Source organism: Ambystoma mexicanum, chromosome 2q (assembly GCF_040938575.1).
Source record: "Ambystoma mexicanum isolate Mex_15411 chromosome 2q, UKY_AmexF1_1, whole genome shotgun sequence".
Taxonomy (NCBI): Eukaryota; Metazoa; Chordata; class Amphibia; order Caudata; family Ambystomatidae; genus Ambystoma; species Ambystoma mexicanum.
Genome location: NC_090924.1, coordinates 1,016,417,700 through 1,016,444,020, shown reverse-complemented (window position 1 = coordinate 1,016,444,020; position 26,321 = coordinate 1,016,417,700). Strand labels below are relative to the sequence as shown.

The 26,321-nt window shown below is 45.5% G+C and overlaps 1 protein-coding gene across 1 annotated transcript in view; it reads right to left on the bottom strand.

Annotated features, from left to right (window-relative positions):
• CUBN (cubilin) overlaps nt 1–26,321 on the bottom strand; it is a 1,794,835-nt gene that overhangs the window by 1,676,191 nt on the left and 92,323 nt on the right. The window contains exons 5-6 of the mRNA XM_069648353.1: nt 25,735–25,836; nt 19,882–19,985 (exon numbers count right to left, since the gene is read on the bottom strand). Coding sequence (XP_069504454.1) covers nt 19,882–19,985; nt 25,735–25,836 — 206 coding nt within the window. The remainder of the gene's footprint in view (nt 1–19,881; nt 19,986–25,734; nt 25,837–26,321) is intronic.

The window sequence follows — 26,321 nt, the reverse complement described above, 5'->3', positions numbered from 1 at the left end:
GTGGCACGACCTAGCGGTGCTAACATAGGCCGCTTGGCTGATAGTATTGGTCCATTCTTCCCTCCAATTGCCCTTTGTCTCCCGGCTTCCTCCCCTTTCCTTCTGAGTGACCATCTCTTCTCACAGTACCCTCCCACTGTGTGACCAGCCCCCTTGAGTGAGCTTCTTCTAGATTCTCGGGACCCCCCTCCCCGCTTTGCTGCATTGACACAGACATGGTTCTCCATTTCCTTGGGCTCCCCTCCTTGTCCTCCCCCTCCCCGTCCACCCCCTCTATTTCTCTTCCCCCCTTCCCCACAGAATTAGGAGCCTACCCCCTCCTTGGCGCGTTTAGCCTCCAAGCTCCACACAGCTCTAGTATCCTCCAGCTGTCTACACATGTTTCTAAGTTCTCTTTACGGGCGCTTCGGCACGTTTCCCTTGTGTGGGTCCATACCACACTTTACAGGACGTTGCCTAGACGCCCGCCGACGTCACCCTGACGCCAGGCGGGCGCGTGCTGCAACCTTGTTTTTATAGGTGTTTGGCCTCACTTCGGTATCGCGCTCATTCCGAGCGGCTCCACCGAACGAAGCAGACGCCTTCACTGAAGACGCAGAACAGGTATTGCCCTTGCTGCCACACTAGCCCTACAGAGCAGCCTGCATTTCAGTTGCATTTGGAATTATGTCACAAGCCTGTCTGTTTACAGACCTTCCGTCTTGTCTTCCAGAGCTACCAGCCAGCCTGTGACAGACACCCTCCAGCACACAGTCTGTGATTAGAGGTACCCACGGCTCCCTTCTTCTTTACATATCGCCACTTAGCACGTTCCCCTCTGTGACCAAGTCACCTCACTCCAGCACTCCTCCCCTCCTTCCCCTTCCCGATGAGACATGTATAGACACCGGTGATCAGGCACCAGCAATAGTCCTGTAATGTTCACCGCAATTAGATTGTATTTTTATCCACATTGATCCTCTCACTCTTGGGGTAAGGTCTAGATTACACTTCTCGTCAAGGCCAGATTTTTCAAGCCCTTGTATTCTTTTCTCCCCCCCCCCTTTTTTCTGTATCCCTACAGGAGGAACCTGTCCCCGTTTCAGACAATTCTGAAACTTTCGGATTAATCCCCCTTTTTTGGAATCACGGTCCTGAGGAAGATGGCCCCAATTATGAGTGCCATTGAAACCGGTCGACCCCACAGGTCATGAGGGCTCTCATGACCTACACCAAATATCTTCACGGAAAGGAATAAGATATTGCCAGAAAACAACTGCTCCAGCGCACACCCAGATGGAAAGAGTGTGCAATTTTTATAAGAGCCTTCCCTCACCATTTTGGCCCCTTGGCCATTTTTTATTCGTGCATTTCCAACTGTTGAACCTCAAGTATTCCTAACTTCCTGTGACCCACGGGAACCATTAAAATAATAACCCAGGAAAACAGAATATGAACAGTTGACCTTTTTCAGGTCGGATTACCATCACACAGCTACAGAATCTAATCTTCAGTTCTGGACAGCGATGTACCAACCCATTGGATTTGCCACTCTTTTGTCACCCCTTGCACTTGAGTTCGAGGATATGAACTTCCAGTTTTTTGCCTCAGATACTCTGAGTAACTAAACACATTTTCCTATAAAACCGTTGTTTTTGTGCTGCCACGTCTAACCCCTTTAACGGTTAAAAGGAAACCAACGGCTTGCCCGTGTCCTCCCTTGTTTTTTCTACAACAACGTAACCCTGTTTGTTGTTACAAAGAGTACATACACAGCAGGTTTAGATATAAGTTGGCAAAGTATTGCAGTGTCAGTATAATAATAATAATAAGGAGACAGTGTTTTGGGATCAGAGTCACGGTTGCAAATTGGGTTATGCACTGGGCGAGCCATGAAGATCAATTACTGCTCTGCCAGGTGGGAATTTTCATCCTCAAGGATCTTTTACTCTCTCTGAAGATTTTAAGGTACAGCAATACATTATTTACAGAGCTCAAAATGAGGGTATGCCAGTTTCAGGTGGATTTAACATCCCCTATAAAGTTTATATAAAAACACCAAATGATAATCTGTGGTGAGCAAACTAACACTGATGGTGACAAAGTTCACAGTCATGGAAGAAAGGAAAGCCTGGGGTGATGCTTTGGAGGATATCTAATTGGAATGAGATCCTGGGGTGGTCATGTTTAATCACATCAACGTGGCCCTGCAAGTGCCATAAAGCCACTAGGAGAGGTACCCGCATGTCAGTGTGAATGGGCGATCGTACAAAAAGAAAATGCCTTTTTACCACTGTACTGTGTTTACTTCTAAGAGACAGAGACAATTTAGAAGGAGGTCATCGATAGGCTACAAAAATGGAGACTTGATTAAAGAAACTGAACTTTTATAGACTTTACAAAATAAGGGCAAGGAAGGGGGTGATAGAGATGTTGGCCTTTCCCAGCAAAATGATACAACAGCAGGCACTCCGAATAGAGGCATAAATAGAGGTCATGACGGAATAATGTATTGGATGGATACTCCGTAATGGCGTACAGAAAATGCTGTTTACTGGAAAGAGTATGAATAATGGAACTGATGAAAAAAAACAGCAAATTACCTCAAAAAGTACCTTGGATAGAGAATGACAGACCGAGATTACTAGAATGAAAATTAAATAAAAATACAGGTTCCTGCGTAGATCCCTCTTTGCACTACAATTAGATCTCTAGATCAGAATCAGCAATGCTTTGATTTGGACAACATTTTGAAAGCAAAATGAGACAAACAGAACGTTGTGTGCCAATAGTTGTCACAGGAAAAGTATAATACAAAAATTACCATATGGAGAATTTGTAAGGGCAAAATGAAATTGGAGTACATTAGATCTATTTGAACATCAATGTGATATTTTGAAAAAGAGATTTTTTCGAAGAGGGTATAGTCAGAGCATCATTGAAAAAGCAGTTCAAAAGGTTAATTCGAGTCCGAGAGAAGAATTGTTGACACCAAGAATACATGAAGAAATGTCAAATAGAAGTAAAAGTGTAACTAAATATTCTACACAGAGGCACATTATATATATAAAAGGCTAAAAATAATGGAACCTAATATTCAATAAATACTTGACTGAGTTTATTGAAGAAATACCAAAGATTGTGTTTAGAAAAGCACCCACGATTGGCAATTTAATAGATACTTCTTTTTTAAAAGAGAAGAAATGTTTACAGGATGTGCAATTGTCATCTAGACTGAAAGGTTTCTTTAAATGTAGAGAGTGCAATTATTGCAAATATATGATTAATTGTACAAAGATTTCAGATAAGGGAGAAAGATGTGTACAGATAATAGAATGTATCAATTGTAAAAGCTGTTATGTAGTGTATACTATCACCTGCATATGTAAAAGATACATACATTGGTAGTACAAAGAGACAATTGAGAGTGAGGATTTATGAACATCTAAGAGCCGTGATAACACATGATGAGAGATATCCTTTTTCAGTTCATCAATCGCATCAACATTGAAGAGGGGACTGCCTGGCTGAAAGCAGCAGGAGGTCGGGCGGCAAGGAAAAAGTCAGTCTTTCTTCCATTATTTCGAAAGAAAAGAAAACCATTAGCACCTGTGCAGTGACCTACATGGGTGCTAATAGGAAGAGGGAGCGGGGAGCAGGGAAGGGAAGCGCCTGACACTAATGAAAGTGCTCAGAACGCGGGCTTACCTTTGTGAATATGGCCCGCATTGCGAGCATTTTCATTGGCCCCGGGCGCCTCCCAGGGTGTTAATGGGTTATCAGATATTGGGTCTCATTACGACTTTGGAGGTAGCCATGGCGCTATGAGCGATGAGCAACATGGCTGCCTCCAAAATCGGGTCCGGGTTCCCTGAATGGGGAATTACCGGGCCATTCCGAGTTCGGAGGGCCCGGTAAATCGGTAGCAGTCCGTTCAATTCTAATGCCACATCTTTGAGTCTAAGATTGGTCTTTAAAAATCATTCAGGCTGAAATAGCGAACAAGATCAAAAAATGGGACCAGAATCATCATATTTTCTGTAGCCTTTTTATAAGATGTCTTTTCATGAGGCTGAGCTAGAAAAACATTTTCGGATCTTTGCAGACTATGGGCCTCATTACACGGATGGCGCTAAGGGAATACCGGCACCGGTAAGGGCACCGGTGCCGGTAATCCCTTAGCGCCATACTACGAGGTCCCTCAGCGGGTCCCTTCCTTAACGTCTGGCTAGACCACACGTTAAGGAAGGGACCCGCTGAGGGACTTCAGGGCAAATAACGGTACCGCTAATAGCAGTACCGTTATTTGCTCCTTCCTCATTCCCATTGAGCCCTATGGGGGCTCAAATGGGAATGGGGAAGGGCCTTGGTGAATGGGGAATTACTGCCCCGCCAACCTTGGAATGGGGCGGTAATTCCCCCATTCACCAAGGCGGAATAATAGCGCCATGGTTACCGCCGTCCGTGTAATGAGGCCCTATGTAGTAGATAAAAGCTATACAAGCTATGAAGCATTATCCAGCTACAAAGATATAAAGCATCTTTCGACCAAAAGGTATGTTGCAACCTTATGTGCACATGCAGCCCCCTCCACCGGAACCCTGAACAGTGCGGTATCTGCACTCTCAGGCACTCTTTTACAATAAGTCATCCAGCCACTGCGGCGGTCTATCAATATGCAGCCGTGTAAGTATGGCACTCTGAGGAATGGCCCACACACATGATTTCTCTTCCCATGAGTGTCCTTTTAATTCACCGTGCATGCATTCCAGTGTGGGCTCTGCTTTCTCTGACAGTCTGCTGGGTGATACCAGATTTTGCTCTCTGGGGTCCGCAGGGTTACTGGTATGATATGATAGGAGGTTATTTATAACAGATAAAGAAGCCTCCGTGCTTCAGGGGTGCGCTGGAGCAGATCTCTAGTCCATCAAACAACCCCTCACTGACTCACTCTAATACTTCCCTGTAAGAACTAAAAACTACTCACACAGCTATATGCCAGTTGGACCTATGTCAAAAGAACAACAAAAAAGAGGCAGAAAACACAGAATTTCTATATTCGAATTTTGACTTTTTTTTCCTTTTTTTGTTGCACATTTGCAAATTATTTTGAAATGTAATGCGGGGGGAGACCCCCGCAGACCTTCCCGTTCACCCCCCACCCTAATGTATTTCCTTACCCAACCAGCCCATCTATTTGTTTCGAAGAAAATGGGCAAAAATACAGAAAATATTATTTAAATATTGGTTGTATTCGGCTTTTGCTTTTTTCAGGAGAAACGTTCTAGTTTGCAGGAGCATTGCACATTTTCCCTTTTCATCAGCACTATGCTTTATTCATTCTACACTGACTCTGCAGGTCCACAAAATGTCAAAACCACCAGCCACATGCTTCCAACCCTTTATTACCTGTGCACATATGTCATGGGTATTTCAAAGTTCTCCCCCTTTAGGCTTTACCTTCCTGTTCTGCCCTTTCCGATTCTCTTGCAGACCAAGGTCTGGCTATGCCTGGCGGGGCACAGTATGCCACTCTCCAAACAGGCATCGGCACAGTTCGGCAACTACAGTCATGACTTGCACAGTATAAAACAACGTAAAACATGTGTAAGTCCCAAATAGTATTTTGTGAGGTTTTGCACGATTCCTGAGGCCCTTGCGATGAATGGGGTTTTCCAGAGTCTCATGCCAGAATTATTCCCCACCAGATTATTCTATAAACAGATGGATCCTGCCAGAAATGTACAGCAAATCTGAAGCCCATTTTCCCAACACAACTAGTGTCTGATCAGTAGAGATGCAATGCCATTACTACAGTAAGAACCACTGGCTTCTAAGCAATACTTTGATTGTGAAGCACAGCAAAGAGCACACGTGCAGCCAGTTTCACCAGTGCAGTCGTCTCGATGAAGCATTGTCTGTCCAAGTTTAAAGCCCATACATGGCTCTGTCCTTGGAGCATGGAGCTGATCTCCCAGGAAGGAAAGCGTGCCCATCACCTGAGACTTGACCTTGCTGAGCCTTGAAGAAGCACTAGGAGTGTAACAATCACCTGGTATCCACAGGGACGTACTCAGCCTGTTCTGACCTCTTACAACCTCGAACCTTTCCCTGGAGTCTACTCGACTGGAGACTGGGCCTTGTTTTCTTGGAAATTGTGCTCTCCGTCCTGCTTTCAGCACAGGGGCGCGTTGATTGATGCGGGCTCGTTGCTGCCTAGTTACTTCACTGGCAAGAGTCCGACAGGTAAGTATAATGAGTCTTTTGAACAGTTCTCTAACTTCGTTCCTTTCCTTCCTTAGATGATGGCCGGCGTCCGGGGATGGCGACGTGCTGCTGAGATGAGTAGCGCTGAAGGTGAGTGAGAGCGCGATGCGCGATGCGACCCTTTCGTATTTGTATTGAACTGAGTTCTTTTTCTGTGTCTTTTAGGTGCCGCAACGTTTTTAGCATGGATTCCGGTTATGAAGAAGAAATGCGGTGAGTAAGCGCGATATGCGGCGCCTTGAGATGTTTCCACGCTAACCTGGAGTGTCTTTTCCCTTTTGCAGATGGATGAGAAGTTAAGGAGACAGAGTTCCCCCAGAGCGGCTGGGATTCAGTTAACCGTTTGAAGCTCGTACAGTCTTTAAAAATAAGCGAAGATTTGCTGAATGCTTACTAATGCCTTTTTTATGTTCTTTTACTTTTTCCTTAGGAAGCGGCGTGCAGGGACGGGAATGACACCGCCGAAGATGCCTGCAGAACAGAAGGAGCGATGAATGATGGGCAGAAGTGCCGCAAGGTAAGGCTGTTCCTAACGGTGTTCTTGTTCTTGCAGGAGCTGAGCGCAGAAGAAAGATGCAGGCCTACTGGAGACCGATCCGAACACAGTGAGTGTCACGCTGCAGGTGCAGAAAACACAAAGCATGTTTCTCAGCCTGGGCGTGGCTTAAATAGTCTCTGGGTATCCCAGGTGTCTCTGGGCTGAACCACACCCAAAAGACTAGACTGCACATGCAGTTCTGGGAACCGAAATATGTGGGGGCATCCATCTTGTCCCCATCAATGCACTACAAGTCCAATCCCCAATGTTATCCTATAGGAGTGAGTGAGTCTGGTGCCACAAGCGCCAAGTCTGACTCCAAGTGGGCCTTTGGAGGGATGGAGAGGTCCTTGATGGCCATGTAGGTGATCGTGGCCTGACTCCAGCCTGACATCTTGGAGGGCTGGGGACATGAGGGGCAGGAATCATGACAGGAAGCATCAGAACTTTAGCAATGTACACATCTGAGTTGTGTTAGGGAAAATAATAAGCTCCTAGTCTTTAAAAATAAGCAAAGATTTGCTGAATGCTTACTAATGCCTTTTTTCTGTTCTTTTCCCTTTTCCTTAGGAAGCGGTGTGCCGGGATGGTAATAACACCGCCGAAGATGCCTGCAGAACAGAAGAAGCGATGAATGATGGGCAGAAGCGCCGCAAGGTAAGGCTGTTCCTATCAGTGTTCTTGTTCTTGCAGGAGTTGAGCGCAGAAGAAAGATGCAGGCCTACTGGAGACCGATCCGAACACGGTGAGTGTCATGCTGCAGGTGCAGAAAACACAAAGCATGTTTCTCAGCCTGGGCATGGCTTAAATAGTCTCTGGATATCCCAGGTGTCTCTGGGCTGAACCACACCCAAAAGACTAGACTACACATGCAGTTCTGGGAACCGAAATATGTGGGGGCATCTATCTTGTCCCCATCAATGCACTACAAGTCCAATCCCCAATGTTATCCTATGGGAGTGAGTGAGTCTGGTGCCACAAGCGCCAAGTCTGACTCCAAGTGGGTCTTTGGAGGGATGGAGAGGCCCTTGAGGGCCATGTATGTGATTGTGGCCTGGCTCCAGCCAGACATCTTGGAGGGCTGGGGACATGAGGGGCGGGAATCATGACAGCACTCCCCCCAAAGGCCCCTCTCAAGGTGGTTCTTCTGTCTGGTCCTGGTTTGTTTGGATGGTTTGATGAAATCGTCTAAGCAAGCGAGGTGCATGGATATACTCACAAGGCTCCCATGTCTTGTCTTGTGGACCATACCCCTTCCAGTCAACTAGTAGTATAATTTGGATCTGACGTACTTTGAATCTAGGATGTCCTTGACTTCAAATTCTGGCTCCCCGGCGACTACTACTGGCTGCGGTGGCGTTGCTACCCGAGTCCCAGGTTGAACAGGTTTAAGGAGAGACACGTGGAGCACAGGATGAATCTGCATGTTTGACGGTAAAGCTAGTCGGACCGCCACAGGATTTATCACAGAGGTGACAGTGAATGGACCCAGGTATCTTGGACGGAAAGTTTGGGTTCCTTTAATGGTCACGTGTTTAAACGCCAGCCAGACTTTGTCTCCCACTTGGTAGTTGGGGGCCTTTGCTCGGTGTTGATCAGCAAACTTCTTTTGGTGATTCTTAGCTTGAAGTAGGTGTTCAGCTGCCCTTTTACAGGTTTGAGAAATGGTTGTGTGCAAGGTTTTGACTGCTGGCATTTCCAGGGTTGTAGGAACATCCAACTCAGAAGTATGTGGGTGTCTGCCAAACATGGTATAAAAGGGTGTCTGCCCAGTGCTGGTGTGTAGGGAATTATTATAAGCATATTCAGCTATCCATAATAGGTCGAACCAGCTTCCTTCAGCTTGGTGTAACATGCAACGCAGATACTGCTCGAGCGTCTGATTTGTCGTCTCAGTTTGACCATCCGTTTGGGGATGGTGACTGGTGGATAGCCGAATGTCGATCTGGGCCATAGAGCAGCATTTTCTCCAGAAGTTAGATACGAATTGAGTACCTTGGTCTGAGACCAAAACTGAAGGAAACCCATGGAGCTGTACGATGCCTTCAAGAAATACCTTTGCCAGAGTGGAAGCATTTGGGAGCCCCTTAAGAGCAATGAAATGTGCCATTTTTGAAAATAGGTCCACGACCACAAGAATAGTGTTAAACCCTTGACTAAGTGGTAAGTCAGTGATAAAATTGAGGGACAACGTGTGCAGGGTGCTGGTGGGATTTCCAATGGTTGTAATAGCCCAGCCGGTTTCTGCTTGGATGACTTGTTTTGAGCACCCACTCCACAAGATAGTATGAACTGGATAATGTCTTTACGCCACGTGGGCCACCAATAATTTCATTTTACCTTGCCTAGGGTTTTAGCGATTCCGGGGTGGCCCTCGATCAAGGAATCATGATAACCGGATATGACTTGTTCTCGTAGTTCTTGGTTTGGTAAGAATAAACGATTCCTGAAATAGTAGGGCAACTGATCTTTTATCATGTAATGTTCTCCTTGTGCACTCCACGCTTGTAATTGCTACGGACTCATCAGGTTTTGGATTTCTTCATGTAATTCTTTCTGAGTTATGGTTGCTGTGATTCCTAGGAGCTTGTCACTCGGGTTGATTGCTATTGGGTCAGGGGTCTGATACCCTTGCTCTTCCACCCCCATATGGGAAAGGGCATCAGCCTTCCCGTTTTTCACCCCTGGTCGAAATGTAATCACGTAGTCATATTCAGCAAAAAAAGAGCCCAACGTAGTTGTCATGAGGATTGGGCCTTTGCCTTATTTAGGTACTGGAGGTTCCGGTGGTCAGTTATTATGGTGATTGTATGTCTGGCGCCCAAGAGGTAGTGCCGCCATGCCTTAAAGGCTGACTTAATGGCCTGGAGTTTATTTTCTTTTTAATTTTTTTTACATTTATAAAGCGCTCACACAGCCCACAGGCATCAAGGCGCTGTTACAAGAATTGTTTGTTTTTCTTAGTTGCTAATTACGTTTTATTTTTTGTCTTAGTTACGTATTTATAACGCGCTTAAACACCCAGAGGTTTTTAAGCGCAGACCCGGGGATCGAACTTTGTTGCTTCGTGTCGTCTTGCTTCCAAGACGCGCACGCTGCCGCTGAGCTATCCTCCCGGGAGTTCTTTGTCTGTGATAGCGTAATTTCAGGGGGTGTGAATTTACCCGACCAGAAGGCAACAGGGTGTAACTGGCCCATTTCGGGGTCCTTTTGTGAGAGGACGGCTCCCATAGCCATGCTTGAGGCGTCCGTTTCCACCAGGTATGGGAGATCAGGGCGAGGGTGGCGTAAGATTGGGGCAGATGTGAATCTTGCTTTGAGTTCCTGGAAATCTTCCTCGCCTTCTGTTGTCGACTGGAACTTTTTGTTGCTTTTCCTTAGCAATGACGTGATGGGATGCACGATTTGCGGAAATCCTGGGATGAACCGGCAGTAGAAGTTTGCAAAACACAGCATACTTTGAACCCCCTTGAATGAATTTTGGGATGGCCAGTTCAGGATAGCATCTACCTTGTGTACATCCATTCGGATTCCATTCGGGCTGAGAATAAAGCCCAGGAATTCCACCTCGGAGACGTGGAATGAGCACTTTTCGAGCTTGGCGTAGAGCTGATGTTGACAGAGTTTCTCCAGTATGAATCGGACATGTTTAACGTGGTCCTGCTTTGATGCGGAATATACTAGAATATCGTCGATGTACACTAGAGCACAGACATCAATCAATTCCCGTAGGACATCGTTCATGAAGTATTGAAATGCTGCAGGCGCATTGCAAAGGCCAAAGGGCATTACTTGATATTCATACAAGCCGTATTTGGTGCGAAAAGCGCTTTTCCATTCGTCCCCCTGTTTTACGCGAACAAGGTGATATGCCCCGCTCAGGTCTAGTTTTTTGTAGATTTGGGCATCTTTGACTTGATCAAGCAAATTAGTGATCAGTGGCAGGGGGTAGCAGTTTTTTACGGTAATGTGGTTCAGTGCGCGATAGTCGATGCACATTCTCAAGTCCCCCTCCTTTTTCGGTACGAAGAATAGAGGACTGGCTGCTGGAGACTTCGAGGGACGGATGAACCCATTGGCTTGGTATTGGTCAAGATAGGCCTTCAGGTGCTGGTTTTCTGGTTCCATGAGTGTGTAAATTCGCCCACAAGGGATTTGTGCGCCGGGTATCAGGTCAATTCGGCAATCGTATGGTCTATGTGGTGGCAGGGTATTAGGCTGTTCTTTCTGAAAGACATCTTGAAAGTCCTGGTATTCACTTGCAAGGGTGCCGATTGCCACAGTCGCAAGCGTGGAGGTTCTGGTGTCTATTGGTTGTTTCTCTTGGCGATAACATGTGTGGGCACAAGTCTCGGGAAAGGCCAATTCTTTTGCTCGCCAATCGATTCGAGGATTGTGAGCTACCAACCATGGCATCCCAAAATCAACCGGAACTGTGGTGCCTTAATGAGGTCGAAAACGATAGATTCTTGGTGTCCATCCTGGCACAGAAGGGTTAAAGCTGCAGTGCATTGGGATACTGGACCAGAAGCTATTTCTGTGCCATCGACAGTGGTAACAGTGTTGGTGGTTGATTTAGGGCGTAACGGAAGCCCCATCTTTGCCTCAAGATCCTGGTCGATGTACTTCCCAACGGCTCCACTGTCAATGTACGCTCTTACTGCGTGCATACGAGATGGTTGTTGGTGATTGATCAAGACCACAGATAGTGCAAAATGGGAGGTCTGTAGTTCACTTTCTTCACTTGACAAGTGGGCCCCTACACTTGCCGGGCTGGGAGTTTTCCGATTCCTTGATGGTATCTTCCTTGTCTGTGGCCCCTACCGTCCTCCTCGGTGGCTTCACAGGGCACTCTTTAAGGAAATGACATGACCTTCCACAGTACAGACATAACTGCTGCTGTCTCCTTTTATCCCTTTCCTCTTTAGTCAAAGGGGATCTGACCCCCCGATTTGCATTGGTTCTCCTGAACCTTCCGTTGTGCGGGCAATATTGTCCTTTGAACGCACATACATAGGGCGAGGGTCCGGTCTGGTTCGATCTGCTCTTCGGTCTTGCAACCTATTATCCAGTTGAACAACAAGGTCAATGAATTCTGAGCAGTCTTTCATGGGGTTCACTACTTGTGCGAGAACATTCTTGAGCTCCCCCTGCAACCCCTGATGAAACAACGTGGTTCTCTTCTCCACTGGCCATTCTGCTTCAACTACGAGTCTATTGAACGTGGCTATGTATGTTAATAGGTCTTGATTCCCTTGGCGTAGGGACAGAAGTTCGTTGTCTAATGCCTGCCCATGAGTTCGACGGGCGAACAGCTTTTCCATCTCCTGCTGAAAGCCCCTGAAGTCATGCAGCAAAGGATCGTCTTGGGCCACAAAGGGTACAGACCAGTCCGCGGCGCTACCACTCAGGTAGGATAGCACAAAACCGACCCGTGATTGGTCATTCGTAAAGGCCCCTGGTCTACAAAGGAAGTGCAGGCGGCACTGGTTCATGAACGTTGCAGACCTCTTGGGATCCCCCGTAAATCATTTGGTCGGGGCCAAGGGAACTGCCCCAGGAAGGGTTATCTGAACGGGATTGGCTGATGGTGCTGGCATCGAGGGCACGCATCCCGGCAATGGTGCATGCCCTGCTTGTGACTGGAGAAGTTGCCGGCTTAAATCATCTGTGCGTTCTTTGGCTACTATCAGCTCTCTCCTCAGGGTGTTGGTCTCATGCCTGGCTGCATGTACTTTGGAACGTAGCTGCCCCAACATGTGGGCTAACTGGTCGGTTTCTGATGTTTTCATGACGCCCAGGTGGATTTTGATATGAGGCTTTGTGTTCTGTAACGCTCACCTGGTATCCACGGGGACGTCACTCAGCCTGTTCTGACCTCTTACGACCTCGAACCCTTCCCTGGAGTCTACTCGACTGGAGACTGGGCCTGAAACACAGGATTGGTAGAGTTTAACTCCCGATTGTCTCTGTGTGCTTGAACCCCTTCTTCCCCGGGGTCCAATCCTTCCCTTTGATCCACAGCTCACCTTGTTTTCTTGGAAAGTGTGCTCTCCTTCCTGCTTTCAGCGCAGGGGCACGTTGATTGATGCGGGCTCGTTGCTGCCTAGTTACTTCACTGGCAAGAGTCCGACAGGTAAGTATAATGAGCCTTTTGAACAGTTCTCTAACTTCGTTCCTTTCCTTCCTTAGATGATGGCCGGCGTCCGGGGATGGCGACGTGCTACTGAGATGAGTAGCGCTGAAGGTGAGTGAGAGCGCAATGCAACCCTTTCGTATTTGTATTGAACTGAGTTCTTTTTCTGTGTCTTTTAGGTGCCGCAACGTTTTCAGCGTGGATGCCGGTTATGAAGAAGAAATGCTGGGTTAGATCCCAAAAACAAATTAACAAGTATTAACAGGGTTTATTCCCAAAAAGTGAACAAGTATTAACAGGGTTGGATCCCATCTGCTGTTCAGTTGCTCTGTTTTTCTTCTCCTCCTAGCGCTTTCTTGTCATAAACAATCATCAGGGAGGCTGTGCTTATATTCAGGTGTTACCAATTAGTTGCTCTTTCAGTCTCTAGGGATTCTGGTAGCTGTAGTGTTAACATGTTACCAAATCGGGTGACCAGGAACCGACACCCATCCTAATGCACAAGTCTTTCCCAAATTTGGGGGAGGGGAGCATCAATATGGCTCTCTACAGTGGGGCACAATAACCCCGGTGCTGCTGCCTCTGGAGCCCGGGACTCCCATAACATTGTAGAAAAAAAAGGGGGATGGCGAGGCGCGCACTCCGGTTCCCAGTCAAAATGTACCTGATGCAAAAAGTAACTGGGTTAGATCCCAAAAACAAATTAACAAGTATTAACAGGGTTGAGTCCCAAACATTGAACAAGTATTAACAGGGTTGGATCCCATCTGCTGTTTAGTTGCTCTGTTTTTCTTCTCCTCCTAGCGCTTTCTTGTCACAAACAATCATCAGGGAGGCTGTGCTTATATTCAGGTGTTACCAATTAGTTGCTCTTTCAGTCTCTAGGGATTCTGGTAGCTGTAGTGTTAACATGTTACCAAATCAGGTGACCAGGAACCGACACCCATCCTAATGCACAAGTCTTTCCCAAATTTGGGGGAGGGGAGCATCAATATGGCTCTCTACAGTGGGGCACAATAACCCCGGTGCTGCTGCCTCTGGAGCCCGGGACTCCCATAACATTGTAGAAAAAAAAGGGGGATGGCGAGGCGCGCACTCCGGTTCCCAGTCAAAATGTACCTGATGCAAAAAGTAACTGGGTTAGATCCCAAAAACAAATTAACAAGTATTAACAGGGTTGAGTCCCAAACATTGAACAAGTATTAACAGGGTTGGATCCCATCTGCTGTTCAGTTGCTCTGTTTTTCTTCTCCTCCTAGCGCTTTCTTGTCACAAACAATCATCAGGGAGGCTGTGCTTATATTCAGGTGTTACCAATTAGTTGCTCTTTCAGTCTCTAGGGATTCTGGTAGCTGTAGTAGTGCTTCCAGTACGGGATTCTCCTAACCTTAAAACTCAACAAAGTCTCATCACCTTCGTGACTCTGTTTCTGTCCCTTTATCTAATGAAGAGCCCCGAATAAACCTACCATCAACTCTTACTGTGCCCTCTCCTTTTCCGTCCAGCTTGACAGAAGCTTTGAGCGAGAAATCTACTCCGTCTAACGTCAACCTCTGAGACAAACTGACAGCTGCTATGGCAACTGCCTTGCTGCCTTTTGTTAAGCTTTATGAGACTCTGAAGGATTGTAATAGAGACCAAACCACTCTGCTAGCTCTGATGCACGCCAAAATTATATTTATTGAATCTTTTATCACTTCTCTTCTGTCCAGAGTAGAGCAGGAAATGTCATGCTCCAACAGGATACAGAGAGAGATCCAGGACGCCGTAGCGCATGAAAAAGTTGACAAAATAATCTTGCTAAATGCACTTTTGGACCTTCTTCACTTAAAAACAATTGATCCACAAAAAGAAGTTGGCTCCCGATAATACAAGTGATGTCACTTTTCCAGTGAGCGAATCCACCAACTCCACACTGAGAACCCCTCTCAGAAAGCCTTTGAGTAGGATTCACCAAAACATCAGGACGCGACCAAACCCAGCATCCCTAAGACATCTGGTGTGAAAACTGCCTTTACACAGGCAACAAAAATCAGTGCTGGCAAAATCTGGCTTCAGAATCACAAACCCATCCTCCACCCGGCCATCTCTCAATCAAGAGGACCCCATTCGATTGCAAATCTCGATGATACCTTAGAAGCATTCTTAAACTGCTCTATGTATTCCCACTCTAAGTCAGTCGCCGTCGACAAAGCGCTTCCGGTCCTCACTCCATCTGGTCTATGGATAACCTCATCAACTTCATCTTTCTCGCCTAAGGGCACGGTCAACAACAAGTTCTTAAGGCTGAGGAGTGTGCCTCAAAGAAGTCCTGCAAAGGACTCCCTTCTTCATCAGATAGCTAGGCGATCCACGACTCCTTTCCAACTCTGGATGAAAAACAGGGAAATGTTGTGACTCAGCAGGCTATGCTAGCTGATACATCTTCACAAGATCAATTATTGCCACAATATGCTAGGGAGCTTGAAAAGCATATGTCTTCTTACCTGAACCCTAAGATAAACCGTGTCTCTTTTAACAGAGAGACACAACGGGATGATCAGGCTCATAGACGCTCTGAGCTTTCATCACCAAAAGTAGTATTGAAACACCTTTTACCGGCCTGAGACTGCCTGATTCTGAATCACGCCAATGTTATGAGTCTTTTGCACAACGTGCCATTGCTAAAATTCCTCAAAACTGAGGATACCTTAATTTTCCACTTCCCTAATGAGCACTCGACGGACAGCATTGTATTGCATCTTCGCTCCCAAGGAGTGAAATCCTTGCTTCTTGAGATGGCACATATGATACTCCCGATGGGACTTGACTGCCGTGACCACGAGCCGCTAGCAGCCCCTAGTTTGTCATTGAGAGCATCACAGCTAAGGCCCTACTTTCCTACCAAACCAGTGTGAACCACCAATAAAGAGTCAGGATGGTCTTCTAAGCTGCAACACTATCAAAACGCTTCCTGCCCTGTGGCTAAAGACTTGTTGGCTGGTCCCTCAGCACTGTCATCTAGATGCTCAAGAGAGACACTGAAAATTACATTCATGACCTCAGATTCCGATGAACTCTTAATCAAGCTAAACAATAAATCTGTCAAAGCTATGGTTAAAAAAATCAGTCCTGTGATGACAGACAGTCCAGCGTCCCAATCTAAAGTTTAGCCGCAAAGTTCTTTACGAAAGATCGTATTCTGGAATACTAGAGGTTTGGGCCATCTTTCCAGCGGCAGCGATATAAATGAAGGATGACTAGATGTTCTGTGCCTACAGAAAACGTGGCTCAGCAATTCTCCTTCTCTGGACGAATTTACTACCCTATTCACCTCTGCATCTGGGGGCGAAAGAGGTCAACCCTCGGCGGGCCTTGTCACGTTTGTGAGAAACGGGGCAGGCTTTACTACAGTTTAATTTGAAAGCCTCTGCCCGTTTCTACAAATGATCTGCCTGCAAGACACCCTACTTGAAGGAGCCTCCAAAGGCCTACTTATCAACATCTACTTGAACCAGGCCGTATTTTCTACAGACCATTTCCTAGAACTTTTGGCATCCACCATCGACTGCTGGACTTTCCTATTTGAGCCGGACTTTACCATCGTTGGTGGTGTCCTAAACTGTCAATGCATCAGTAAAACAGGTCTCTCCCCCCACAACAGGGTCTCAGAAGCCAAGGTGAGACTAGAGCTGCAGAATGGTGGAATGTGATGACAACCATCACTTAAATATTCTCAATGGCCAAACAATTGGTGACCACCCAGCGAAACCGACAATCGATGAATGGATCGCGATCATCTAGTATACTAGATTACATATTTGTTTTTAGTCAACTAATTCAGAGCATAGTTGCAATGGAAGTAATCGAGAAAACCAGAAGTGACCATGCGCTATTGAAATGTACATGGAGTGGAGGGACCAGGTGCAAGACAGAAACGTATAGTGTGGACTTAGAGCCATTCTCAGGGACAAATTGCGTGCGTATGACTGAGCACGATATACTTCGGTTCTCAAATAAAGCTATAGATATGCTGTTACACGATGAGGAAATGAATTATGTCCCGCTCCTCCAGGAATTTCAACGGCCCGTGAAAACATCTCTTGCACTGGAAATTCCTCTAAGACATGCTTCGAACAAAGGAATTGCTCTTGAAAAAAACTCCTAAATAGAGATGTCAAGCAGATGGTGAAGAAATGCGAGTTTCAATATTTAATCCAAATAAGAAAAAGGAAACAACAGTTTAAGAACTGGTTGTCGCTCTATACAAAGCTGAGCTGACTCAAGTAGATGCTGGGCAGATGCTCCACATCCTCATTAATAAAGACGCCATATCTATCTGGCATTTATTAAATGGTCGTCAGTTGGGAGGAGGAGGCCTCATTGCTCCATATAGTATCTGAAAAAGTCTGGACCAATTTCTACGAACAGCTACTCAAACTGAAAGACAGCCCTCTTCAAATGCCAGCAGTGAAGTTGGGCCGGGGCTGGGCATTCCAACTTGATCATCTTGATGTGGAACTTCTAATCAAAAAGGCCAATCAGTCAAAAGCACCAGGACCAGACGGGATTTCGAACTCAATGATAAAAGAAGCTCCAGAGTCATGGATTACTTTTATACACACCTTGTTTACTCAAGTTCTGAAGCTGGGTATAATTCCAGATTCGTGGCGCTCATCGATAATAGTGCCAATTTATAAACAGAGTCCTAGGGCTGACCTAAACCTCTTTGTGATCAATCTATTAAAAGCCAAAGCCTTTAACGAGATAAATAAAAATCTATGTAGCATTCCAAGATATCAAAAAGGCTTTTGACAGTGTTAATCGGCCTCTGATCTGGACATAAATGAAGTCATGGCAATGCCCTGCTGATCTACAGAAAGCTATTAAATCCCTCTACGACCATACTAACGTCAGGATTCGTCTTGAGGGCTCACGGCCTACTGTCCCGGGCAATCAAAACATCAGGGGGTTTGAAACAGGGCTGTCCACTAGCACCTACCTTATTTGGCTTGTTCCTATCAGATCTTAAAGAAGTTTGGCCAAAGGCTAGACTGCAGCTGCCCTAGCTGGCCACTGAACCAGTGGGAAATCTACTTTATGCAGATGATATTGTTCTGTTTGCTCTTACCCCTATCGGTCTACAACGAAGTATTAACGCCCTGGAAGACTACTTAATGAAAATCGGGCTCGACATGAATCCAGCAACAACAATTAGTTTGGGTTCTGGGCGATCGTAGTTGTGGCCCGAGAAGAATTCCGAAATGGTTCATCAGGCAAATCCCTTTAGCAATAGCTGATCAAGTAACATACCTCGGATTGCTAATCAATAACAGAAACATTGATCTTCCATGCCAGAATGATTTGCAAGCTAAACTAAAACCTGATTGCCCAAGGGAGATTGCTGCATAGAAAATTCAGGAAATTTTCCTTGGAGCCAATCATGACCTTCTTTAAGGGAAAAGTCTCACCCCCCCCTACTTATGGAGCTCAGGGGTTCTGACTAAACTCTTGGCAACTATGGTCCACCTTGGAAGGAGTCTTTTGGCGAAAGATCCTCAAACTTCCTAACCCAATCCTAATGTCGGTGATACGGGTTGAAATAGATTTAATTTCATTAAATGCAAAGGTGACGTGGAAGACTATTTCCTTGTATAGAAAATGCAGTGCACCTGCCACGCTGAAACCTCATCAAATATTAGAAAGAGCGCTGAACTCCAAGAAAATCATCTTTTATCGGAATGGGAACCCTGCTGTCTAGCCTTGCTCGCCCATATGGAAGTTAAATTAGAAGATCTGATTACCAAACTGGCCAGGGTTAAATGGAAATTGTAGCAGGATGATTGGATGAAGACAATCAACGAAAACCTATAGAGGCTTGAAATTGCTATGAAAGACAAACACAAGACCTGGGGTTGCCTCACCAAATTGTCTTCCTATCTCTTGGTACTGGACGCAATACATGCGATTTAGGATGAACATACTCCCCACTTGTCTAATTTTGGCACTCTACCATCCCCAAGGAACCCCAGAAGTTTGCCGATGCTGTCACCTAGAGGGGACACAAGATACACTAAAACATCTCACACTTTTTTGTACGGGTCTGACAGAGAAGAGAACTCTATTCCTCGGACCTCTACTGATAGGAAAACAATCTCATGCAGCTGAAGGTCTGTGGAACATCTTTCAGTTTGGAGATTCGTTTCCTGCGATATTTGCCCTTGTAAAGTACCTAAAGCAGGTCCTTTTTGACGCCTGACTTGCTGAGTAACTCGAAAGCACTACAGCGGTCACTTTTGGTCATTTTTTATCTTAAAAGATTTATTAGAAACAGTGACTTGGAAAATTTGGAATTTAGGCCTCCGGTGAAACAATAGATGTAACAAAAGGCTTGAAATAAACCAAATGTTTAATAAAAAAAAATAAAAAAATAGCATCATCACTCCATGGCCAACCTTGCCGTAGCCCACAATTGATAACACTTCTGCTGGCTGTAGTCCTAATTGAAGAAATGTGTCCTCTGTGGCTCACAAAGAGCACAGTTGGGGCAACGCTGTTCTTAAAACCAATAAAATCCCACATTGGTGTCAATTGTCTACAGACATCATGAAATAATAATAATAAAACGTGGGGGCAATAATGGAAAATGAAAGGTGATTACGTGTGATCCATGCTAAAATGCAACCCTGGCAGAATACTGCTCCAATACCAGGGAGCGGTATTACCAATATGGCAGTTTGCCTTGGTGAAAAATTGCATTGAAGGAATATGTTTTTTGCACCAATTGCCCTAGTGCTCATATTGTACAAAATCGCAGTTTATGTAATACAGCACCTGGTTGCAAGGGTGGGCATGCAGATCATGACTGGATAGCGGATAGAAGCCCAACAAGGACAAAAAGTGCTGACACTTGTGTTGTCTTTTAATTCCTCTCTTCCTCCAAGGCCTGATTCCGACATATGCACGCATGATATATGCTTACCTGTAGCTCCCTGGTGTATTCTGACACACTCCTCTATTCTGGCACCCCAGTGGCGTTCCTGTGTAGACTTGGCATTCGTTGACATCAACTGAACACAACGCACCCTAAAGTGACAAACACAATATTCATTTAGACTGGGCCCTGAAATAGCAAAAGCAGCATCCATGTAAATGCAAGCACGGTGGGCCCTGAAATAGCAAAAGCAGCATCTATGTAAGTGCAAGTACAGTGGGCGCTGAATTAGCAAAAGCAGCATCAATGTAAATGCAAGTACAGTGGGCCCTGAAATGGCAAAAGCAGCATCCATGTAAGTGCAAGTAAAGTGGACCCTGAAATAGCAAAAGCAGCATCCATGTAAATGCAAGTACAGTGGGCCCTGAAATGGCAAAAGCAGCATCCATGTAAATGCAAGTACAGTGGGCCCTTAAATAGCAAAAGCAGCATCCATATAAATGCAAGTACAGTGGGCCCTGAAATGGCAAAAGCAGCATCCATGTAAATGCAAGTACAGTGGACCCTGAAATAGCAAAAGCAGCATCCATGTAAATGCAAGTACAGTGGACCCTGAAATAGCAAAAGCAGCATCCATGTAAATGCAAGTACAGTGGACCCTGAAATAGCAAAAGCAGCATCCATGTAAATGCAAGTACAGTGGGACATGAATTAGCAAAAGCAGCATCCATGTAAATGCAAGTAAAGTGGACCCTGAAATAGCAAACGCAGCATCCATGTAAATGCAAGTAAAGTGGACCCTGAAATAGCAAAAGCAGCATTTATGTTAATGCAAGTAAAGTGGACCCTGAAATAGCAAACGCAGCATCCATGTAAATGCAAGTAAAGTGAACCCTGAAATAGCAAACGCAGCATCCATGTAAATGCAAGTAAAGTGGACCCTGAAATAGCAAAAGCAGCATCCATGTAAATGCGAGTACAGTGAAACCTGAAATAGCAAAAGCAGCATTTATGTTAATGCTGGTATATCATTTGGTTCAGGCATGCAGATGCTATTTGTAAAGGAAATGTTATGAGAGCCCAATGGGGAACCCCCTATTAAAATTGTGGATACTTACACTGCAACTGCATAAAGTATACCTTCATTTATATGAGAATACAGCTCCTTTACCATGACACGCTATAGGGCTCCTTTTAACATTTCACTCGCTTACTGCATCAGGATACCACTAATCAAAATATCTCTTGTTTGAGGCTAATGTCGAATTAAATGTCGAAGGGTTGGATTTCAAAATGTTCTGAAATGCAAAATCATGTCTGCACGGATTCCTAGAACATTCCAGCAAATGGCTTAAAGCCCATCATATTAGCTTAATTAAATGAATGAGTGTATTCGTTTTGGGAATTTAAATGTGTCTATCCCATCCCTTTCTCTACTTTGGTTCAATGGACACATGTTTACATTCTTGAGTGCTTCCTTAAAGTGCCACTGTTTTAAAGCATCTATTGTTAAGACAGCGCACAGTGGCTGCTCATCTATGGTGGGCAGTGAGGTACTGCCCCACCACACAATATGTGAAATCACTCAGTGTAGCGAGAAAGTTCAACCTCAACCTCAGAGCAGCTGGAAGGCCTGATTCACAGAGCGTTTTCCTGTGGGATTGCGCCATTATAAAATGCTTCTGTGAATCAGGCCCGGCTCCTCTCTGTGCTGAGTTTTCCATTGCAAGGATGCATGTCAGTTTAGTACTGCTAATAGCAACCTGCTATTAATACATTTATTTTCAAAGGATTTATGGAGTGCAGTGTATTACCAAAAAGACATTATGGTGGTACAGAATTAAAAGCAACGTGTGAGAAGGACACAGACCGGTCATCCCAGACACGGGTAGTACAGCTCAGTGGCTATGCACTTGTCTTGGATGCAAGAGACGCCTCTTCGGTATTAAGCGTGTTATAAATAACCAATTATGTATATATATCTATATATAGATAGATATATATATTACAAGGCCTGCGCTAGAGGCCCTGTATTTATGGTTAAGTTGCCCAACCCATAGGAAGAGCACTTTTTGGGTGGCTTATAACTTTGCCCCCCACGAACAAATGCTTACCAAACTTTGAAAAAAAGTATATGTTCCCGTCAGAATTATTTGTGGAAGTTTGGTGAGGTTTCGTTTGGGGGGGCGGGGGTTAAAGTTGTACATGGGGATCCCAAAATTTCATTGATACAATGGAAAAAAGAATTTTGCTTGCGTCTACCGCCCAAACCGCTGGATGGATTTTCACCAAATTTGCGGCAGGAGCGGCGGCTTGGTCCCAAAAGCATTATTTTTAAAAAGGCCCAAAAGTAGGTCAACAAAAATTCTGATTGGCCTGGAGGGCAACGTGATGTCCTCAGACATCGTACGCACACACTGAGTGGATGGTGAAAATCAATAAGTGCATCCGATTTTTGGAAACACCCGACATGTTGGATTTGCGGAAAGCCGCCGGTGGTCATTATCCTGGGATGTCATCAAATACAAATTAAGGACCCCAGGCTTAATTTGCTGCACTTGGCCCCACAAATCCTAGGGCCGGCCCTGTTCGCACCAGCATATGGCCATGCCCGCCACATGGTTGCTGGAGACACACAATGCAATGTCCATGTGTGGGGGAGTAAGTCTAATGAATCGAGAACATGGAAAGACTGGAGCACAGGTCTGTCCGCTGGTATATTCTAGAGCACCAGTGCTTATTTGAGGAGCCCTTGTGGCAGGCTGGTACATTAAGCATCATCAGAAATCTAGAATATTGACAAAGTACTAAGAATGCTAATGGAAATACCATGGCAAAGGCTGCTAGCACCATGGCATATAATAGTAATTCTGATAGCATTGTATTGTTTGGCACATAAATGTTGACAGACTATTCTATAGCGTTTAAATAATGACACCCTACACTCCCTACCCTACCTGAGACGGGGTGATCTGATCCACACTGTTGCCTCCCCTGGTTGCTTGTAGATCCGTTGCTGACACATTACACCCCCCACACTCTTGTTTCTCTGCTCCCCAAACCATGTGCTACCCCTATGATTGTAAAGCACTCTTGCTTCTCAAAGCTAGGTCCAACCTCAATAAGTACCCCAAGAATAAAAATAATAATAATGTGCAAATCTACTGAACAGTTGTTAAAAGGTGAAATATTTCCTACTGGTAGACCATTCGTGGGTGACATCTTTATTGAGTGACATTTAGCTCTCTGAAGTACTGAGATAGAGTATCATATTTTAGGCCAGCCCCCCCCCCCGCATCCCCAGACCTCCCACCCTAAGTGCTGGATATGGGTTATGCCATTCTGGGCTAGTAGGTGTATAGTCACGGCCCCCTTGTTACAGGGTTTTTCTGCTGCCACTGATGCCACATTGTAGAATTGTCCACAAGCTGTCGCCATACTTCGATCCGGCAACTACTCCAGACTGGGCCTTATTAGTGGTGTGGGCGGCAGTTAACGCAACACTCCCGTTTCTAGTGGTTGCAGCTCCTCTTGTGCCCCATTCAGCCACCGTGCTGTCGCAGAGACCTTCTTCCGTTCTTATGCAGTTTTGCAGCCCTGTTTCATGGCAGCGCCAAGAGCCCCGCTGTGTTTGGTGAGCATTAAAGATCGCACCTCGGTTCTGCACCGATCTTGGAGATTTCGATTTGCCTAGAGCATGCCTTTGCATTTGGCTGCATTGAACCGAAATGGCCGCCGTTTTATATCTCTCCTTCAGCCTTCAGCTTACAAACACTGGTGCCAGCATCAAGGCTAGTAGTGGATAAAATATGTCAAGCTGTAATACGTGTCTCAAAAATAGGTGAATAGCTGGGTGTGGCACTGTCTAAAGCCATGGCTGGTGTGCAGGGCAGGCATGCATGGCTGCAGACCGTGCCCTGTGGTAATTGTGAGCAGTTGCACTTTGTCTCAACATTTCATTTCATACCAACTTCACAACAATATTTATACCTCGGCGTTTAGTTTGTTAGTGCTTTAGAAATTCTGAATAGAAATCTAGTACAGGACTCATGACAAGTACAGTGCAGCAGTAAAAAAAACACCAGTAAACAGAGGTAACTGCTACTGCCACATTACTGCACTGATATAGTCCAATTTTGGTGGAGAAGTGGATGATTTACCTCCAGCAATGTGCAGCTTTACCGCCAAAAAACACTGGAATTACCGCCAGCTATAATTCTGCAGAAATCCCCATGGAGTCCTCTGAGCTCCAATAAATGGGGACTAACACCGCCTACCACCACTTGTAATCCAGCTGTAAATCTGCCAGACGAAGTGACAGTAACGGTAAATTCGTGTGAGGGATTGCCACTGAAATACCACCAAACTTGTAATGATGCCCCAGGTATTCTCTAGGGAAATCAGAAAGAGTTGTGCAGTATGTTTTTCCTTGTTTCATTGATATTCTGAATATAAATGTAATTAAAATATATAATATATACATATTTGTTTATTTAATTGCCATTTGTACAGTAACACCCACTGACCAGCAGGAGTCAGCACTGAGAAGGGGGAAACACCACGGGAGACAGAGGGCATGTATAGGTTGACCTAGCTGCCACACATATGGTAATGCGCTCAGCTGTCAGAGGGAATCATCTAGGTGTGCAGATGAAACAACTACGGGCCATTAAGTTGGTGGGGGGCACACAGCGAGCAGGCACCTGATGAACTGGAGTCAGCTTTATACAGTATATGATCTCCGATTGGCTACGTTCATCGGAAACCATTGGAATCGGCGCAATCAAAATGCAGAGCATCATTACAAAAGAAATACTGTGAGCCCATGGAAATGGTACTTTAACCTGCTGAGTGCACGTATTTTTTACTTCCCAGCATAAAGAAGGAGAAGAGGGATACCATAGGTAATCCCACTGGCCCTATACCAGAAGACAAATTATTCAAAGTAGACTGTTGCCTGCTTGGGGGATGGGGTATATTTATGCGTGGTGGTAGAGGCAGAAAAGACACTGGCAGTAAGGCGGATCTAGCACAGCCCCCCTTTGAAATGGGACACTTTGGCACCCTAAATGGGTTGTGGTATCTGAAACTCATCACCTTTAGATACCCTGAACACTGATGCAAAATTGCCTATGCCATCAGTGCAGGTAGCAGGGTTTCTCTTGGTATTGGATAGGACACCGTGTGTGTGGAGCCTGCACTGCTCGTTTACTCTGAGGCAGAGGTGTTGCTAGGTGGGGCTAAAGGGGCTATAGCTATAGCCCCGGGTCTTTCAGTTGTGGCCTCGGATAGAAGCTCAGGGGCTACAAGCAAAAGGCTAGCTAGCCCCGAGTCCTGACAGTCCAGACATTAGCATAGTCCCGGATCTTTTCCAGACCTAGCAACACCCCTGCTCTGAGGAGAGGTCTATGCTGGCGGAAAATCCATGCTGGCACAAGCACCTCCTCAGCTCAACAATGGCCGAGCTTTCTGCTGGCTGGAGAAACGCTGACCACTGCCTCTAGTTCTTCCAATGTGGACTCCATGCCTTTGGATTAGAAATCCAGGGATCGTGTCCTCATCGCTGCACTGCTCTATTCGAGTCTCTCTTGAGGTAGTGATCTCCTCCTATCATAGCCAGTATCTTAGCTCAGAAAGCTATGCACTCGTTTCAAAGAGTGGTCTCTCCTACTTACAGTCACAGGTTCGAAATACTGGCAGGGCCGATTCAGCCCTTCAACTTTCTAAATGGGATACATTGAGCACCATTAAAATGGAAGCTAACCCCTCATATCACACTGTTTAAAAGTAGGAACAAATAGGCAGGAAGAGCTACATGTAAAATCGTGATATTATTACATTATAATTCCTCTTGATATTACATTTTTAAGAGTGCAACACATTGCTCAATGGTCACCTTACCTGCCAACTGTTTGTACAGAGACAAAAGAAAGCATCCAGAAGGTTTAGACATGTTCCCAAATTCTGGCAGGGGTTGCTGCTACAGGCCTTTCTCTGGACAGTCTAAAACAGAATAAAGAAATAGAATAAATATGTTGGTACATACATCTGGAAGGTTTTCAGATTTTTCATTACTCCTGATTTCTATGAAGTATGACATTCTGGCCTTACTAAGCGTTCATGTCTGTACCTTGTAACATGTCTCATATGATAGGATAACGGGTCAGGTTGGCATGACAATGGGCACCGGATGCCACCACTTGATTTGTCATGTAGGGCCAGGAGGAGGTAAACATAGTATACCACAGGTTCTCCAGCACATCACCAGCCTTAGAGAAAGTACCTACACACCCAACCCAATACAGGAGAAGCTGAGACCCTACAAGAAATGTAAACCCTTGAGGTAGAAATTCCCCAAATAAGATTGGGGAATCTTAGGCCCTAGTGGAAAGAAAGCACCAAGCAGGATTTAAAAAAGTAGTGAAATTTCCGGAAAGAAGGTAGAATACCTCAGTGGCCCTCTCCCCAGCAGCGTAACTCCTGACCCT